The 20,912-nt window shown below is 52.7% G+C and overlaps 1 protein-coding gene across 7 annotated transcripts in view; it reads right to left on the bottom strand.

Moving 5' to 3' along the window:
* Crtc1 (CREB regulated transcription coactivator 1) overlaps nt 1–11,596 on the bottom strand; it is a 58,710-nt gene extending 47,114 nt beyond the window's left edge. For 6 of the 7 annotated variants that reach the window (XR_010058320.1, XR_010058319.1, XR_010058321.1 and 3 more), the window contains exon 1: nt 11,400–11,596. Coding sequence is in view for 4 of the 7 variants with exons in the window: in XM_006252936.5 (XP_006252998.1) it covers nt 11,400–11,525 (126 nt within the window). In the remaining 3 variants the exon portion in view is untranslated. 7 annotated transcript variants of the gene reach the window in all.
* Between the last annotated feature and the right edge of the window lie 9,316 nt (nt 11,597–20,912).

Raw genomic sequence — 20,912 nt, 5'->3', positions numbered from 1 at the left:
GCTGAGTGACTGCTGAATACACCATATACCTGCTGGGTACCTGCTGAATACACTACACACCTGCTGAGTGACTGCTGAATACACCACACACCTGCTGGGTGCCTGCTGAATACACTACACACCTGCTGAGTGACTGCTGAATACACCACACACCTGCTGAGTGACTGCTGAATACACCACACACCTGCTGGGTGCCTGCTGAATACACTACACACCTGCTGAGTGCCTACTGAATACACCACACACCTGCTGAGTGACTGCTGAATACACCATATACCTGCTGGGTGCCTGCTGAATACACCACACACCTGCTGAGTGCCTGCTGAATACACCACACACCTGCTGAGTGCCTGCTGAATACACCACACACCTGCTGGGTGCCTGCTGAATACACCACACACCTGCTGGGTACCTGCTGAATACACTACAGACCTGCTGGGTGCCTGCTGAATACACCATACACCTGCTGGGTGCCTGCTGAGTTCACCACACACCTGCTGAGTGCCTGCTGAATACACCCCACCACACACCTGCTGAGTGCCTACTGAATACACCACACACCTGCTGAGTGACTGCTGAATACACCCCACCACACATTTGCTGAGTGCCTGCTGTATACACCACATACCTGCTGTGTGAGTGCTGAATACATCACACCACACACCTGCTGAGTACAGCCTGCACCTGTTAAAGTACGCCCCATGCTTTCTAAGTCAGCCTGTGCCTACTGAATATATTTTGTCTGGATATTATGTCCCCCAGCTGCCCACCAGCAACACAGAGAGTCACTGGTGCTGAGCTGCTCTTCTCTCCTCACAATAGTTGACAGAGGCCATGCAACCCTGCTTCACTCTCCAAAGAGAGTGCAGAGCTGAACAGGACAAGAGGCAGCCTTCCACCAACCAGGCCTGCACACACCCTACACCCTCTTCCCAGGAGCACTGGGCTGCTGCACCTCACTTGCTCTTAGCAAATATTAAAGTTGACTCTGAATCCCTGGCCCTCAAGGCATACAGGGGCTCCTTCATTTGTCCATCCAGGGACACACAGCGACACCTGGCTGGGACAGGCACCCACCTGAACAGGCCATGCTAGAGGGGCAGTACAAGAGGAGTGACAGGGTACTGTCCATAGCCACGGCTGCCCATAAGTTCCAGGACAGGTCTCCCACCCCACAAACACTATACCAGGGAGCCCCCCCCCCAAAAAATCTTTGCACCCTTTCCTACAGCTAAGGCAGACAAAGAAAGAGACATTCCCTGACAAATGACCTAGAGGCTCCACATCCAGTGTGTAAGGGAACAGATATGAGGATGTGCAGGTTATGAAAACCAGGGCAATGGACACACCTCAGTCAGTGGGTGCATGATGGTCAGTCCTCACAGTGTCTGACGTGTATGCATGTATGCCGGGGTCAGTCTTCACAGCCCCATGTTGGAAGGCCAAGAACACTAGGAAGAGACTTGGGCTAGAAGCTGAATTCCTACACTCCGAGCCACAGGACTTCTTACCTGAGCAACACAGACCGTGATGGGTTCCTCCTGGGGGCTGCTGTCACTATAGGAGCACCTCCAATGCCAGCCCCGGCCTCTCACACTGTCTTTGCGCAGGAGCCTTCCACAGCTCCTGTTACCACCTGCCTACTTCCCTGCCAGCCATGCTCATGGTGAGGCCTCCATCCTGATAGCCGTTTCCTTTGTGCATGGGCTCCTGCAGCCTGGCACACCCCACTGCAGCTGGGCAGGCTGGCATGTTCTCAGACTGCATGAGAGAAATCACTCTGGCTACTGGGTCAATCTGTCTTGCACAACTCACTCTGTGACATGTGCTCTCTGGGTCTCATGCTCCTGTCTCAGGGGTGCTACTGGTGATCCAACACTCACCGTGACAAGCTGCCATGCATGGTCTCATGCAACCATGATTTCTGCAAAGCCACCCCCTTCCTATGTGCATGTCCCCCCAGGCACTCAGAGCCAGACTCCTCAAGTTGTGACTGCACAACATCCCCAAGGGAGGCTCAACTTTGGGTGAGCTCTCTACTCCAAAGCCATTGGGAGCCACCATGCTGCCAAGCCTGGCCTGGAACCTACAATCCTCCTGCCTCAGCCTCCCAAGCAATGAGATGGGAATTGCAGCACTGACAGTTGCTTGGTTAGAGTTTCAATATAGAAGCAAGGCTGAGCTCTATGCTGGAGCCATCCTGTGGCTCATGCCCTGCAGCTCAGGGTATACCCAGGAAGCCCCACATCTTGGGGTCACACTGTGTCCATGGGCGTACGGCAGCCACGGGTTGACACTGTTTCCTCAATGGCTCTTGCCTTGCTTACTCTCTCCGGAAACTACAGCTCACTGGGCAGCAACAGCCCCACACAGGGATCAGAGGCCCACCAGGACCAAGCAGACTATGAGGAACCAAGGCAGGAGACACACACACACACAGACACACACACACACACACACACACACACACACACACACCACACACATACACACACGCAGAGAGAAAGAGAGAGAGAGAAAGAGGAGGGAGAGAGGGAGAGGAGGGAGGAGGGAGAGAGGGAGAGAGGGAGAGAGGGAGAGAGGGGGAAGAGATAGTTTATAGAGAATTCTTGCCTGGTGCCACTGTCCCAGGGCCAGTGTCCAGTTGGTCCCCAGCAGAAGGCTCATTCTTCTTCCACTAGGGTGAGCTAGGCAGAGGCCCACAAAGTTCTGAGAAGACTAGATGAGGTGCTGCTTAATTTGGGGTCACCAAAGCTCAATGAGGGGTGGTGATGTGGGGTGTGGGGTGCACGTGTGTACATTCGAGTGTGGGCAGAGCGGGACGTCAGGTGTCAGAGAGCAATATGCAGAAGCTGTCTCTTCTAGCACGTGCTGGCTACATGTATGTCAACTGACATAACCTAGAATCGTTTTGGAAAAGGGAATCCCAATTGAGAAAAAGCTCCTCCAGCTGGACCTGAGGACATTTTCTTGATTGACGATTGATGAAGGCCTGGCTCACTGTGGGTGGTGCCATCCCTGGGCTGGTGTCCTGGTTCTATAAGAGAGCAGGCTGAGCAAGCCAGTAAGCAGCACCCCTTCACAGCCTCTGTCAGCTCCTGCCTCCAGGGTCCTGCTCCAAGTTCCTGCCCCCCTCCTTCAGTGATGGAGCGGGTTGAGAGTTTTAAGCTGAAATAATCCCCAAGTTGCTTTTGGTTGTGTCTGATCACAACAGAAACCCTAAAGTTCACCACATGGTCCAAGACCAATCAGGTCGTCAGACCTGGCAGCACTTTCCCACTGGAACATTGCACCTCAGACGGTCTGCAGATCCTGGGGTCTAGGGCTGCAGAGAGGCTGCTGCGGTTACGAGCACTGCTGTTCTTACAGAGGACCACATGGGGTTCACAACTATCTATACCTCCAGTTTCAGGGGATCCAATGCCCTCTTCTGACCTTCTCGGGAACCAAGCAGACACAAGATGCACATACATACATGTAGACAAACACTGCACACATAACATAAGTGAAAAATAAGAAAGTAAATAATGTTTTAAGTGACCAAGAAGGCCAGGTGTGGTAGCACAAACATTTAATCCTACGGGAAGAAAGGAGGCAGGCAGATCTCTGAGTCCAAGGCTAGCCTGGCCTATAGACAAGTTCTATGCCAGCCAGGGATACATAGTAAGAACCTGTCTGCGTACTGCCTGCACTAGGACCTGAGTTTGCACCTTTAACATCCACATAAGAATGTGGGTGTCCTCGCACCTTCCCATAGCCTCAGAGCACGGAGGATGAGAGGGCTCGAACCTAACAACGCAGGTTCAGGACTAACAAGGGCCGTGGAATAAATAGAATAAGATGGAGGTGACAGCAGTCCCTGAAGTCCCCCTCTGCCCACGCTCACACGTACACACGTGCACCCCACACGACACCTGAAGTCCCCCTCTGCCCACGCTCACACGTACACACGTGCACCCCATACCCCACATGACACCTGAAGTCCCCCTCTGCCCACGCTCACACGTACACACGTGCACCCCACACCCCACATGACACTTGAAGTCCCCCTCTGCCCATGCTCACACGTACACACGTGCACCCCACACGACACCTGAAGTCCCCCTCTGCCCATGCTCACAGGTACACACGTGCACCCCACACGACACCTGAAGTACCCCTCTGCCCATGCTCATATGTACACACGTGCACCCCACACAACACCTGAAGTCCCCCTCTGCCCATGCTCACAGGTACACACGTGCACCCCACACGACACCTGAAGTCCCCCTCTGCCCACGCTCACACGTACACACGTGCACCCCACACAACACCTGAAGTACCCCTCTGCCCATGCTCACACGTACACACGTGCACCCCACACAACACCTGAAGTACCCCTCTGCCCATGCTCACACGTACACACGTGCACCCCACACAACACCTGAAGTCCCCCTCTGCCCATGCTCACACGTACACACGTGCACCCCACATGACACCTGAAGTCCCCCTCTGCCCACGCTCACACGTACACACGTGCACCCCACATGACACCTGAAGTCCCCCTCTGCCCACGCTCACACGTACACACGTGCACCCCACACGACACCTGAAGTCCCCCTCTGCCCACGCTCACACGTACACACGTGCACCCCACACCCCACATGACACCTGAAGTCCCCCTCTGCCCATGCTCACACGTACACACGTGCACCCCACACGACACCTGAAGTCCCCCTCTGCCCACGCTCACACGTACACACGTGCACCCCACACCCCACATGACACCTGAAGTCCCCCTCTGCCCATGCTCACACGTACACACGTGCACCCCACACCCCACATGACACCTGAAGTCCCCCTCTGCCCACGCTCACACGTACACACGTGCACCCCACACGACACCTGAAGTCCCCCTCTGCCCACGCTCACACGTACACACGTGCACCCCACACCCCACACGACACCTGAAGTCCCCCTCTGCCCATGCTCACACGTACACACGTGCACCCCACACCCCACATGACACCTGAAGTCCCCCTCTGCCCACGCTCACACGTACACACGTGCACCCCACACCCCACATGACACCTGAAGTCCCCCTCTGCCCATGCTCACACGTACATATGTGCACCCCACACCCCACATGACACCTGAAGTCCCCCTCTGCCCATGCTCACACGTACACACGTGCACCCCACACCCCACATGACACCTGAAGTCCCCCTCTGCCCATGCTCACACGTACACACGTGCACCCCACACAACACCTGAAGTACCCCTCTGCCCACGCTCACAGGTACACACGTGCACCCCACACAACACCTGAAGTCCCCCTCTGCCCACGCTCACACGTACACACGTGCACCCCACACCCCACATGACACCTGCTGTCCTGCTCTGCCCACGCTCACAGGTACACACGTGCACCCCACACAACACCTGAAGTACCCCTCTGCCCACGCTCACAGGTACACACGTGCACCCCACACGACACCTGAAGTCCCCCTCTGCCCATGCTCACACGTACACACGTGCACCCCACACGACACCTGAAGTCCCCCTCTGCCCATGCTCACACGTACACACGTGCACCCCACACAACACCTGAAGTACCCCTCTGCCCACGCTCACAGGTACACACGTGCACCCCACACAACACCTGAAGTACCCCTCTGCCCACGCTCACACGTACATATGTGCACCCCACACCCCACATGACACTTGAAGTCCCCCTCTGCCCATGCTCACACGTACATATGTGCACCCCACACCCCACATGACACTTGAAGTCCCCCTCTGCCCATGCTCACACGTACATATGTGCACCCCACACCCCACATGACACTTGAAGTCCCCCTCTGCCCATGCTCACACGTACATATGTGCACCCCACACCCCACATGACACTTGAAGTCCCCCTCTGCCCATGCTCACACGTACATATGTGCACCCCACACCCCACATGACACTTGAAGTCCCCCTCTGCCCATGCTCACACGTACATATGTGCACCCCACACCCCACATGACACTTGAAGTCCCCCTCTGCCCATGCTCATATGTACACACGTGCACCCCACATGACACTTGAAGTCCTGCTCTGCCCATGCTCACACGTACACACGTGCACCCCACACGACACCTGAAGTACCCCTCTGCCCACGCTCACAGGTACACACATGCACCCCACACGACACCTGAAGTCCCGCTCTGCCCACACTCACATGTACATACATGCACCCCACATGATACCTGAAGTCCCCCTCTGCCCACGCTCACAGGTACACACATGCACCCCACACGACACCTGAAGTCCCGCTCTGCCCACACTCACATGTACATACATGCACCCCACATGATACCTGAAGTCCCCCTCTGCCCATGCTCACACGTACATATGTGCACCCCACACCCCACATGACACTTGAAGTCCCCCTCTGCCCATGCTCATATGTACACACGTGCACCCCACATGACACTTGAAGTTCTGCTCTGCCCATGCTCACACGTACACACGTGCACCCCACACAACACCTGAAGTACCCCTCTGCCCACGCTCACAGGTACACACATGCACCCCACACGACACCTGAAGTACCCCTCTGCCCACGCTCACATGTACATACATGCACCCCACATGATACCTGAAGTCCTGCTCTGCCCACGCTCACAGGTACACACATGCACCCCACACGACACCTGAAGTCCCCCTCTGCCCACACTCACATGTATATACATGCACCCCATACCCCACCTGCTGTCCTGCTCTGCCCACGCTCACAGGTACACACATGCACCCCACACAACACCTGAAGTCCCCCTCTGCCCACACTCACATGTATATATATGCACCCCATACCCCACCTGCTGTCCTGCTCTGACCATACCCATATACATGGGCACACACACATGCATACACACGCGCACACACATCTGTGGAGACCCGGAGCATGGCTCACACCTGTCACCCTCCCATTCTGAGGCCAACCTGGCTATAGAGTGAGACAGCCTCAAAACCCCACAGAAATGTCACAGCTGTGAAATGACAGGGATGCTGTCACCCTGTGCCTGACAGACACCCAAGGTGGGCATTCTTCTGCCTAGTCTCTGTATGTGGAGTTTCTTAGCAGTTGCTGGCCTCTGTTCCTGTCCTTGCATCTGTTTTCACACAACTGGACCACCATGGTCCTGTGGCATCTCATCTTTATTGTACTGAGGATTTATTGGAGACAGGGTCTTCTACAGCTAAGGCTGGCCTTACCCTCCCCAACACTAGGAGACACATGCACTCGCCCATGCTGGTCACCTCCAGTTTCAGGAAGGTGCTGCGGCCTCACCAATCCCGTCTACAGAGTCCTTTCGCCTACAAAGCTCTCTCTGCCAGGTCCTGGGGCTGTGCACAGACAGATGGTTTTCACTTGTTACAGCTGCCCACAACCTAGGGGAGCTTACAGAGAGAGTGGGACAGTGATGAGGGTGGCAACCCTGTCTTCTTGAGAGCAGCTTGGGACGCTTCCTCTGCAGAGATCACACATGGCAGTGACAGCCCTGGTACCCAGCAGTACAAGATAAAGTGCCAAAGGGCCAGCTAGATGGCTCAGCAGGTATAAAGGTGACTGCCACCAAGCCCAAAGACCTGAGTTCAACCTCCAGGACACACATGGGAAAAGGCAAGAACCAATTCCAGCAAGCTGTCCTCCGATCTACACACACACACACACACACACACACACACACACACACACACACACACACACACACTCATGCACACACACATACACACAATCACACACACACAATCACATGTACACGCACACGCACAAACCACAAAGCTTCCAGCTCTTATTCTCAGCAAAGCCACCCATATCACTGGTAAAGCCAGAATACCACCCCTCAGTCCAGGCAGGGCTAGCCTGCACTACTGATTCTGTGAAAGTGGGCCTCAAATACTCCAGCCTCCCAAGCACCTGGGACAACACATAGGTGTCACCACACCTAGTGAATATGGATGTTCTGTGGCCCAGCTCCTGTGGCCCAAAATACTCAGTGTCAGCTACATCAGGAACCCAGTGCTCCAAGCCAATGGCCAACAAGTGACACATACATTACCTTCATCAGCAAGGGCACGCCCACCCTCCTTCCTTCTGTGTCTAGAAAGTTTGGTCGAGAAGACACTCCAGTCACCCCGTTGCTCAGGCTAGCCCTCTCATTTGCACCCCACACACGGCCCCAGCAGTCTCCAATGGCCGTGCTGTCATCCCATGTGGCAGAGACACCTGTGTTCAGGGTGCAATCCCCAAGGGGCCAAGAGGAGAGGATCCCATGGTCCAGCAGACAGACTGCTCTGGCTCTATCAGTCCCCCCGATGCCTCAGAGGGGCAGGCACAAGCTGGTGGACCCAAGATGTGTGATAACCGTCAAAGGGGCCATCAAGATGACTCAGCAGGCAAAGGGTGAAGGAGGGCTTGCTGCCATGCCTGATGGCCTGCCTATGACCTCTGGGACCCACCCACATGGCAGAAACTAACCAGCCCTACAGAGTTATAGCACAAGTATGACTCTCAAGATCAATTAAAATGTCATCATGTTAAAAAAATTAGGTAAAGTTGTCATGTTTTTCTTTTTTGGTGTGCACACATAAAGATGTACATGTGTGTGCATGTGTGTACACACGTGTGAGTATAGACAGTCCAATCTGAGGCATTGTTCTTTAGGAGCCTTCATCTTGTTTCTTTTTCAAGACAGGCTTTCTCTATGTAGCCCAGGCTATCCTGGAACTCCCTCTGTAGAAGAGGCTGGCCTCAAACTCACAGAGAGCCTCCTGCCTCTGCTGGGATCGGAGATATGCATCACCACCATGCCTGGCCAATTTTGATTTTTAAATTATGAGTAGTGTGTGCAGCTGCATGTGAGTTCAGGTGCCCAAGATCCCCTTGGAGCTGGAGTCACTGGCAGTTGTAAACTGTCTGCTGTGGATGATGGGAAATGAACATGAGCCCTCAGCCAATGCTGGTACCACAGAGCATCTCTCCAGTCTACCATTTCACTGAGTGGCTAGACAGGCTGGGGTGGGTGGAGCCTTGATATCCTCCTGGCTGAGTTCAGTGGCCTCAGTGCATGCTGGGGACCAAGTCCCTGGGCTTTTTGACAAGCACTTTACCTTACTACACACACCATGACCTCAGCAGCTCCCCCTACACACACACCCCACACACCTTTCTTTTTTCTTCTCTCTCTTCTTTTCTTTTCTTTCTTTCTTTTTGAGATTTGCCTTGCTTTATGGCCTAGGCTATCGTTAAAGACCTCACACTCACAGCAATCTCCCTGCCTCAGCCTTCAGACTGCTGAGAGACAGGCACGTGTGACTGTACCCACCTGTTACATATATTCTGAACTCAGGTTCCCAGGCTTGGTGGACAGCACTTTCACGAAGCGAGCTCTCACCAACTTGCCGCATTATTAATGAGGAATGGGACATGGATGGTTGGAGTGTGGGGACCAACTCCACAAAGACAGAGGGCTGTGATCCCAGAACAGCTGTACCCACAGGGAGGGGATGTGGCTCAGGCTGCTGAAGGACCAAGCTTCTCTAGGGCAACAAAACTGTTCTAGAAGACAGTGGTGTGGTCACATGATTCAAGGAATAAATTTAGAAGCCACGGGTCACAAACAGACCTTACTTCTCAACTACATTCCAACCAGGCTGGTACGTCCTTTCAGGACCTGTCCTCCGAGGACTCAGGAAGCGGAAGCAGGAGTGTCCAAAGTCATCCTCAGCTACTCAGTGAGATCAAGGCTAGCCTGTGCTACATGAGACCTTGCCTCAGTCATCTTTTCCACTCTCAATCCCATGAAGAAACCAGATGTCTGTCAAAACTTCAGCCATGAAGCTCTTTGCTCTGGTTACACTGCAAACATTTGACACCAACTGTATACTGACACCTACTATGTGCTAGAAACAAGAAGCAGACTCGGCTGCCTTCTAAGTGACACAAGGATGACACACTTTTTTGTTTGGTTTGGTTTGGTTTTGGAGATAGAGTTTCTCTGTGTACCTCTGCTGCCCTGGAACTCCCTCAGTAGACCAGGCTGGCCTTGAACTCACAGAGATCTGCCTGCCTCCGCCTTCCGAGTGCTAGGATTAAAGTTGTGCACCACGATCTCCACCCAGCAGATGACACACTGCCCTTTCTCAATGCCTTTTTCAATATGCTAAGGGAGAACACGTGTCCCCCCTCCTGAGGGCTCTGGGGACAGAGTCTGGTTGAAAGTGAGGAAGCCACCACATTCAAATGCTCATTTTGTCTATGATGCCACAATCTTGGAAAAACAAGCACCTGATTATAAAACCACCTGACCCAAAGGAGCCCCTGATGAATCAAAGCCTCACTTAAGTGCCCCTGACAGGTCACGTGGGACTCAGAACCCAGGCCTAAGGGTGTGCAGAACATGCCACACTGCAGCATCACCTCCTTGACCCTTGAGGAACATCTGACACCACACACTTGACATGAAAGGATCAGGTCCCACGTCCACTCCATTTGGCCAAGAACCCAGCAAGGCCAGACATGCTTGTCAAATGGCCCAGCCACCTGAGGCAGTTACACCCTCCATCTCAGTCTGGTGGCAGCTGTTCCCTGTCATGAATAGAGGCCCACAGCCTGGTCCCCAGCACAGAGGCTGCATGGGAACCAAGCAACCACCTCTATGCTGATTCCAAACATGGAAGACCACTCAGCTACCCAAGAGGGATAACATCTGCTCCACGCAGAAGTAGGAGCACCCAAGGAAGGAACAGGTGATGATGCTACAGTATCACCTCCTCCTCAGGTGGCAAAGGCGTGACAACTGTGCCTCAGATAACGATGAAGGGACACCTCTCCTTTAAGTAGAAATGAAGGGTGACAACCGTCCACTCAGGTAGCAATAATGGAGACCTGTCCACTAAGCATAAAGGGTGACAACTATACCCTCAGGTAGCAACAATGGGGCCGCTTATCCACATAGATAACACAACGGGAACAACTATCCCTGAAGGTAGCAATGGTGGGGCCACCTATCCCCACAGGTGGCAATGAAGGATGACACCTGCCCCACCAGGTAGCAATGATGGAGTCGTAGGTCCTATGAGGTAGCAATGATGGAGTCCCTGTACCATCAGGTAGCAATCAGGGGGGTGACACGTGTCCATTCTGATAGCTATGAAGAGGGCACATGTCCCCTCCGGCAACAATAATAGATGACACCTGTCCCCTCAGGTAGCTGCGATGGGACCACCTGTCCAGTCCAAAGAGCAATCTCGCGAGCAGCCGCTCTGCACCGGCTGGCGGCGTGGGGACACCTGCGGCGGCCGCAGCCCCGCCCCCGCGTCTCTTCCTCCTCCCCTCCCTCCTCCCCTCCCCTCCCCCGCGCTCTCACCCGCGCGGCTCGCGTCAGGCTCAGGTCCTTCATGACCTCCTCGAAGGCCGCCGTCTCCTCCGCCTGCTTCTGGTTGTGCAGTGCGATCTTCTCGCTAAATTTCCGCGGATTGTTCGAAGTCGCCATCTTCTCGCCGCCTCCTCCTCCTCCTACTCCTCCTCCACCTCCTCGCCCCCCCACTCGCGGGCGCCACAGCGCAGGCGCCGGCCGGGCCCACGGCCGGAGAGCAACGCGCAGGCGCATGCATGGCCCAGAGCGTAGCGCAGGCGCACCGGAGAGGCATGAGGCGCGGAGGTGGGGGGTGTAGGTGAATACGCCTGCGCTGCCTGGGCAGTGCGTTGGGAGCCCGGGAGGGGAGTGGCTACGCAGGCGCACGGTAGCGCGCGTGGCCCGCTGGACAGCGGTCGCCTAGTTGTGGGTCCTGTCCCATCAACCAGGGACTTGAGTGGCGAAGAACTGATACCTGCATTCACTGGAATCCAGCATTCACTGAGGACTTGTAGAGCGTCTGCTGTATACCAGGGCACAGGCGTGAGCAAACAGAAGTGGTTCCTGGGCTAATGGGGTACACAGCCGGGGAGGGGAGCAAGCCTCCTACCAGGAATGGAGGCAGGGGTCCTGGGGAGAGTTCCCAGGCAGAAGCCAGGGTTCGGTCCCCAGCAACACACACACACACACACACACACACACACACACACACACACACACACACACACACAATTATAATAAGGCTTCAGATGGTAGAAGTGTTGCGCCTTCTGCAAGGACAGTGCTGAGTGTGATGGTTGAACCAGCTGGAGCCAGGGGGATGGGAAGTTCAAACCATCCTGTGACACATGACACTGAGATTAGAGAAAAAAAAGAAAGAAAAGAGGGGGCTGGAGAGATGAGAGATGGCTCAGAGATTAAGGGTGACTTTGTGATTCCGTGGGGCAGCTCACTCTGGTTCTAAAGTATCTAATGCCTTCCTCCGGCCTCGGCAAGAAGTTAAATACATATGTAGCATGTGCACACACACAGATGCATAAGCAAATTTTTTTAAATTTACAATTAGAGCTAAGGACAGGCATGGTGGCACGTGCCTTTAAACCCAGCAGAGGCAGGCAGTTCTCTGTGAGTTCAAAGCCATCCTGGTCTACAAAGCAATTACCAGAACCATCAGGGCTACCCAGAGAAACCCTCTCTCAGGAAAACAAAACAAAACAAAACAAAACAAAAAAACAAATGAAAAAAATTAGAACTTTAGAGAAGGCTCCGTCATAATAGCATTGACTGTACCAAGTAGGAGGAGCTGAGTTCAAATCTCCAGCTGGGCATGGCCATGGGTGCCTGTGACCTCCGTGTTAGCGAACTGCAGATAGGAACTGGCCAATCATTCTACTGAAAGATGAGCTGCAAGTTCAGTGAGAGGCTCTGCCTCTAAGGAACTGATAGAAGGGATTAGAAAAATACACCAGACACCGTCCTCTGTACACATGTACACACACAGACACACATGCAGTGCTGAAGGTGACTGTATGAAACACAGACCCACAGAGAGGAAAACAGAGTCTCAAGGTGGTAAGATTTGAGGTCCTGTGTCCAGCTGTGCCTGAAGCTGGAGACCCGGGCCTTACAGCTCCATGAGGCCATTGTGTCCTTCCCAACTTACTTAGGTTAGTCTTTCCCCCCTGGCACTGCTTGAGACCACCATTTCTGTCCAGCAGAGGGGAGATGGGACACACTTCTGTGTGCCAGCTAGTTCTACTACTGTCCTGAGAGGTCAGAGGGCACAGACAAAGCCTACAGCTGCCAGGATTTAAAAGGGGGCCCTGGGGCTGGAGAGATGGCTCAGTGGTTAAGAGCACTGACTGCTCTTCCAGAGGTCCTGAGTTCAAATCCCAGCAACCACATGGTGGCTTACAACCATCTGTAATGAGATCTGATGCCTTCTGGTGTGTCTGAAGACAGCTACAATGCACAATACAATAAATAAATATTTTTTAAAAAGGGGGCCCTGGCTAGAACTGGGATCTGACTGATCCTGACTGTCTCCCCACATGGCTTCAAAAGGCTTCAGTGAAATGTATGCGTATTGATAAACACCGGCTGTCTCTGCCACTTACTCTGGTCTGAAGGGAGCCCATCCCAGACACAAGAGAATGGTGCAGACAAGGGCTGGGAGGGAGCAGAGGTTGGCAGTTAAGAGCTCAGGACTATGTCCTACTCATTCCATTCACCCCACAGCTATGCCAGTAACTGGGTCAGTCCCACCCCCGGGTGGTGGAACAACAGGTTGATCATGACTGGATCCATTGACCACTGCCCCCCAGGACTGATGTGGGAGATATGGGGTTCCCCTCCCTCATTTCCTCACACTTGTTATCCAAGCACTGGGGAAACTGAGGCAGAAGGATTGCATGTTCCCAGGAAGGGCTTGGAGAGACGGCTCAGCAGGTAGTGTGGTGGTCTGAATACAATTGGCCCCTGTAGGCTCACATATTTGCACACTTAGTTACCAGGGAGAGGCCATTTAAGGACTAGGAGACGTGGCCTTGTTAGAGTGAGCATGTCATTAAAGGTGGGCTTTGGGGTTTCAAACACTCAAGCCAGGCCCAGGGTCTCTCTGCCTGCTGCCTGTGCTCCATCTCTAGAACCAAGTCTGCCTGGACACTGCCATGCTCCCTGCCTTGATGATACTGGACTGAACCTCTGAAACGGTAAGCCAGCCCTAATCTAACACTTTGTTTTATAAGAGTTGCCTCGGTCATGGTGTCTCTTCACAGCAATAGAACGGTGACCAAGACAGTTGGTGCTTGTGTTCCAATCCCAGCTTCTGCACAGCAGCTCATAACCATCTGTAGCTGCAGCTCCAGGCCCAGAGGATCCAATGTCCTCTTCTGGCCTCCTTGCTCACTGTCCTCACACAGGCATACAGAAATAAATAGGTTTGGGCTGGAGAGATGGCTCAGAGGTTAAGAGCACTGACTGCTCTTCCAGAGGGCCTGAGTTCAGTTCCCAGCAACAACATGGTGGCTCACAACCATGTGTAATAGGATCCGATGCCCTCTTGTGGTGTGTCTGAAGACAGCGACAGTGTACTCATATACATACAATTAATAAAACTTTAAAAAATAGAAAGAAATAAGTTATAACTAACTAACTTAACTTTTTTTTAAAATAAAATATATAAGAAGTAGGAAACTGGCTCCGTGGGTAAGCATGCTTGCTGTACAAGCATTTGGACTGAGTTTGGATCTCTACATGCATGGAATAAACTAGCTGCGCTGTAACCCCAGCATTGGGGAGCAGAGGCAAGTGGATCCTGGGAGTTTGTGGGACCAGCCAGCCTGGCGAAATGATAAAGACTGTCTCATGAGAATTAGAGGTGATAGGGATTGTGGAATGGTCCAGCCATTCTGCCCTGGTCTCTGCATGCTCACAAACAGATGCAAACCACTTGCATGGACGGAACACACTCGAACATAACTCACACAGACTCAAATTCATTCACTCACACACTCATCAGCATTGCTGTGCTAAAGACAGCCCAGCAGGTTGACCTTGCTCTGGGAAACCAGGCTGGATGGATGCCGTCAATAAAGCCTGAATCACCCAGCCACATGGCCTCAAGACCTTGCATGAAGGGGAATTCTGTGTGCGACCCTGTCTGGAATCTTTTTAGGTCTCCTCCAGTGTTTCAGCTCATACCCATCTGCCAGCCAATGCAGTACGTCCTGCGAGTGTTGGCATGGAAAGAGCTTTGCTGAGTAACTCTCTGCCTAGGAAACTCTTATTCATCCGTCAAAACCTGCCGCAAAGACTCCCTTTGCAGAAGTCCCTTCCTGATCGATCTCCAAACACTTGCCTTTCTCTGGGTTGCTCCCTGGGAGGGGAGTACAGATGCCAGAGAACACCATTTGCAATGCAGTGCGCTGAAGTGCCCACCTCGACCAGCAAGGAAGACGCAACACCGTTGGATTCTTCTCAACAGCTTTTATTGCAGGAACACCTCATTCTTGATACGGGGGACCCCGAGGAACAAAGGCACTCGCCTTAAATACAAGACAGACTGGCTGTAAACTTGTCCTCTGGGGATTGGTAGAGTATAAAATACCTTATTAGCATGAATATCACTCCAGTCTGATAACTGCCGGAGAAATGCCAACACATGCGCATTCCAGGTGTTTATCACCAACGACCACCGGATGTTGGCGCCATCTTTAGCCGCTCCCTACAGTGCACACCTTAGAAACTGCTCGCCAAGCCTCTTGGACCTGGTTGCATGTGTGATGTGCATGAGTGTGTGTGTGTGTGTGTGTGTGTGTGTGTGTGTGTGTGTTTTTTTTTTTTGGTTCTTTTTTTCAGAGCTGGGGACCGAACCCAGGGCCTTGCGCTTCCTAGGTAAGCGCTCTACCACTGAGCTAAATCCCCAGCCCCGAGTGTGTGTTTATGTGTGGGGTATACATAGGTGTGTGAAGTGGAAACCTCTGGTTTCTCTGGAAAGTCAGTTATGTCAAATGATGTTTTGCTGGGGCACACAGGTGAAAGGATGTTTTCCTAAAGCAGACACAAGAAAGAATGCTTTTCCGAAGCAGACACAGGAGAAAGGATGTTTTGTAGCAACAAACAAATATAACCCAACAGATGGTGGATGACCTAGGTGATATTGGTACACCTCGCCATTCCTTACTGGTCGTTGTTTGTTGAGACTCAAAAGAAATGCACCAAAAAACTTATGGTGGTGTCCTCGAGGCTTCTTGCCGCTTCTCCAGACTCTGGCCAATTGGCAGAGTGAAATGGAAGTTTCTGGATATGTCAGCTGATACAGACTCACGTGGAGTTTTGCTAAGACAGATTCACATGGTGACTTGATGAGATAAGACCCATGGGAAGACACGTGATGTCTGGGGAGTATAAATAGGACCCAATGGACCGTGATGGCGGCTTCCATAGCTGGCTTTATAGTGCTTCATTCTTCTCACGTCTTCATCTTTACCGAGCTTCGCTTCATCCAGAGACGCACAGCAGGAACTTCTGGCATCCCTGTGGTCCTGGTGGCTCCTGCTGACTTGTGCTGATTCAGCAGAGGCCTGGCTGTTCCTGCTGGGTCATGCCACCACTGCTGATTCGTGTTTGCTCTTCTGACTACTGAATTAGTCACCTGACATCCTGACAATTGGAGATTGAAATTGCCCCAGAGAACTATTTCTAAACAGGTCCACTTCCCCATGTCCTAACAGCCTTTCCTTTCCACTACCTCTGGAGGGTGGTGGGCTAGAAGGGAGGTTAAAGCATTTCAGAACCCTTAGTAAAAGTAGATTTTTGAAAATTTTAAGGCTACAGGTGTGTGCAGCCCGAGTGCTGGGGCCTGGGAAGCCAAACAGTGCGCACTGGAAGTGCAAAGGCCCTGAGGCAGGCTGCAGCCTGCTGGAGTGAAGGGCAGGAGAAGGGAAAGGGGGAGGTGACACTGGAGAAGTTGGCATGGAACACATTCCAGGCAGAGCAAAGGAGTCAGATACAGCTAGGACCAGAGGACAGAAAACTGGATCTGAGCGCTGAGATGCTCAAACAGCAGAGTGGTCGCTGTGCCTGATGCATGCCTCTAATCCCAGGATGGAGACGGTGTGGACTGCAGGATCCCTGGGGCGCACTGGCAAGCTATACTAGCTGAATGTGAGAGACACTGAGAGATGGCTCAGCAGCTAAAGGCATTCGTTGTGCTGAGCGACAGCCTGAGTTCAGTCCCCAGGACTGCCACGATCCTCTGATGCCTACATGGATGGTTTGCACACACACACACACACACACACACACACACGCATGCACGCACGCACGCACGCACACACACACAAGTAAACTGGGAGAGTGAGAAAGGCACTCACAACCAATTTCTGACCCACACATGTGCACACACTCGAATGCACACACCCATTCACACCCACACATGAACACATACACATCACACATGCAACCAGGTCCAAGAGGCTTGGCGAGCGGTTTCTAAGGTGCGGTTCGCACTGCATCACAAATGGTGTTCTCTGGCATCTGTACTTCCCTCCCAGAGAGCGACCCAGGGAAAGGCAAGTGTGGAGACTCACATCTGTTTGGAGATCGATCAGGAAGGGACTTCTGCAAAGGGAGTCTTTGTGGCAGATTTTGAGGGGTGAATAGGAGCCCCTCAGGCAGATCCAAAAGAGAATCACAGAAGTCCCCTTTCGTGGGGTAATATTGAGATCTTATGAGAAGTTAAAGTCAAACTGAAACTCTCATGGTGGCAGGCGGCAGGCAGACTTTCTCTCCGCTCTTCTCTGTGCTTTGCTGGCACAGAGCTCCACCCAGCATGGAGATGAAGGAGATGCACTTAGCTCACTCTGAAAGCCATGGCTGCCCAGGGAAACTACCAGGACTGGACCAGACTTCCCTTAGCTGATCTTTGTTTTATAAGATGCCAGCTCTTCAGGGTGCCCATGTCTTGAAGAAATGAGTCCAGACCACTGAGTCCATCAGGCAAAGAGGTGAGTCCAAGTTGGAGCCGGAGCCAGACTTACAAGTCAGGAGAATAAGAGCTGCTGTCATGCAAGCAAGAGGCGGATGGCAATAGACACCCAAAACAGCAGAATTAGAGCGGTAGTGCACAGGAGTAGTTCCAGGTCCCCTCCCAGTGCTGCCAAAAGGCAGCCCCGAGAGTCCATCTGGATGAACCAGGCGAGGCCCCAGGCCCCATCATCCACCCTGGGCTTGAGCTGAGGAACAGCAAGATAGCTAACAAAAGTTTGCAGCCTAGCATCAATCCCCTGAGTTCAATCCCTGGGCCCCACGTGGTGGAAAGAGAGAACTGACTCTTGCAAGTTGTCCTCTGACCTCCACATGTGTGGCACATATGCACACACACACATACATGCACTCACAATATAAAGAGGAAGAAAAACCCTCAAAGAGGCTAGGGCTGGAGAGATGGCTCAGTGGTTAAGAGCCCTGGCTGCTCTTCCAGAGAACCTGGGTTCTATTTCCGGTACCCACATGGCAGCTAAGGAGTGTACAGCTATGCTTGGACCTGGCTTCTCCTGACTGCCCAGGATCTAGGATCCTGTTCCCCTTTGTGGGGTTTGCCCACATGAATACATGTCCCCAAGTCAATGTTCAGGGTCAAACCATTGACTTCCATTCCCCATCGGCTCCTGGCCTCGTCCAGGGGATTCTGGTTCTTTCTTTTCAGTGAGAAACATCCGTTCTTCATGTTGGCCTTGGCCTTGCAGCTCTCTGCAGGGTGTGTAATGGAGAGCAGCTGCAGTGACATAGGGCTGTGATGGTTTGTATATGCTCTGCCCAGGGAGGGGCACTATTGAGACATGTGGCCTTGTTGGAGTAGGTGTGTCACTGTGGGCGTGGCCTTAAGACCCTCATCCTAGCTGTCCGGAAGCCAGTCTTCTCCTAGTGGTCTTCAGATGAAGATGTAGAACTCTCAGCAACTCCTGCACCAGGCCTGCCTGGATGCTGCCACATTCTTGCCTGGATGATAATGAACTGAACCTCTGAACCTGTGAGCCTGCCCCAATTCAATGTTGTCTTTATAAGAGTTGCCATGGTCATGGTGCCTATTCACAGTGGTGAACCCTAAGACAGGGGCCCACTAGCTAGACTTTAGCAGTGGAATGTGACTCCACATAGCCTTGGTCTCCCGTGCAGGAGGAAGGGGTCCTGGCTTGCTCTGGTCTCTGAAGTGCACATGACAGGACCCAGTCCCACCAGTGAAAACCCTCATACCCATAAGCCAACTGCAGTCAGCATTCCAGGAAAGAACTTCATTAACAATCCCTGCAGGGCTGTTTCTTGGGTGCTTTTGTTTTGAGCCAGGATCTCACTTGGTAGCCATAACTAAGCCAGCATGCTCTCTCAGAGACCCACTTGTTTCTGAGGACTGAAGGGACTGGCTATGGCTGTTTCTTACGTAGCAGCAGCTCACAGATGTGCTGTCTCTTACTGCAGCAGCTGAAATGTGGGCAGAGGATACAGACTAGGTGTGGAGGTTTGAGTGAGAATGGCCACTATAGGCTCAGATGTTTGAGTACTTGGTCCCGGGTTGGTGGGACTGGGAAGGATAAAAGGTGTGGTCTTGGAGGAGTCATCACTGGTGGGTTTTGAACTTTCAAAAGTCTATACCATTCCATGTACCCTCTGCCTGGTGATTGCTGTCTCAACACGTAAGCTCCCAGTGCTTCAGGGCCATGCCTATGTGCTGCCACGTTCTGCCAGGATGTTCAATGCCATCCTGCCATTGATGTTCTCATCTCTGTAACTCTAAGCCAGTGAACTTTCTCCTGTGAGTTACCTTGGCCATGGTGTCTCTTCCTAGCAACAGACGAGGACCAAGAACACTGGGGCAGCAGTTGTGGGTTTTTCTTCTCAACAATAGTAGGAAGAGGCAAGGTGGCTCCTTGCATAAAAGGAGCTTGCTAGCAAGCATGGAGACCTGAGCTCAGTCCCTGGGACCTCCACAGAGCAAGAGAGCCAACTCCGGGGAGCCATCCTCTCCTGCGCATGCTCCCTGTAGCTTGGAGTGAGGATTCTGTCCTCAGCTCCCAGGATTATAGCATACCTTCAGCTCAGCGTCTGGCCACCTCATCCTCTTGCTTCTTCTTAACCCTAACCCACCTGCCCTATGTAACCCAGAGTAGCCTCGAACTTGCAGTCTTTCCTCCTCAGTCGAGGGTGCTGGGATGGCAAGTGTTTGCCACAATGTCTGGTAGTATGTCCAACTGTGTTACTTAACAATTAAATGTTGGGCCTCACACATACTAGTGGAGTACTCTGCATGGGGCCACCTGCTTGTCTATCACACACACAAGGGGAGGACTCTGCATGGGGCCACCTGCCCCTCTGTCACACATATTATGAGAGTACTCTGCATGGAGATACATACCCTCTGTCACATTCACGTAATACTGTGCACAAGCAGAGGCGGATGATGTCATACATCCTGCCAATCTTTTTGCAGTCACTAGCCCTCCACTCTCCACAGGTTACAGACACTTAGGGCTACACCATTTCCTGAATGGGTGTTGGGATATGAACTCATGGCACCCACAGCTATGTGCCAATTTCCATTTGGTGTGAATGTGCATAGTGTGTGTGCAAACCATGGGACACATATGGAGGTCAAAGGACAACGTGCAGATTCAGTTCTATCATGTGGGGCCAGGGGGTCAAACTCATGTTGCCACTTAGCCATCTAGGTTTCAGCCATCACAAAATCTGTCTTTATTTGGTTTCTAGTAGCAGGGTTTCTCCTGGCTGTTCTGGAACTCACTCTGTAAACAAGACTGACCTTAAACTTAGATATCCTCCTGCTTCTGCCTCCCCAAGTGCCTATGCCACCACCATCCAACTGTTGTCCACTATGGTGTAAGTAGCATGTCGGGTAACAAGGAGTCTGAGGTCCATGGGAGAAGGCCTCTGTGCCGGAAGGCTTTGGGAGGCAGGGATATCTTGTGACTCACTTACCTTGCCCCTTACAGCCACAAGACGGCTGTA

Source organism: Rattus norvegicus, chromosome 16, assembly GCF_036323735.1.
Source record: "Rattus norvegicus strain BN/NHsdMcwi chromosome 16, GRCr8, whole genome shotgun sequence".
Classification (NCBI taxonomy): Eukaryota; Metazoa; Chordata; class Mammalia; order Rodentia; family Muridae; genus Rattus; species Rattus norvegicus.
The sequence above is the reverse complement of the archived record's forward strand: the minus strand, read 5'-3'. Positions and strand labels throughout refer to the sequence as shown.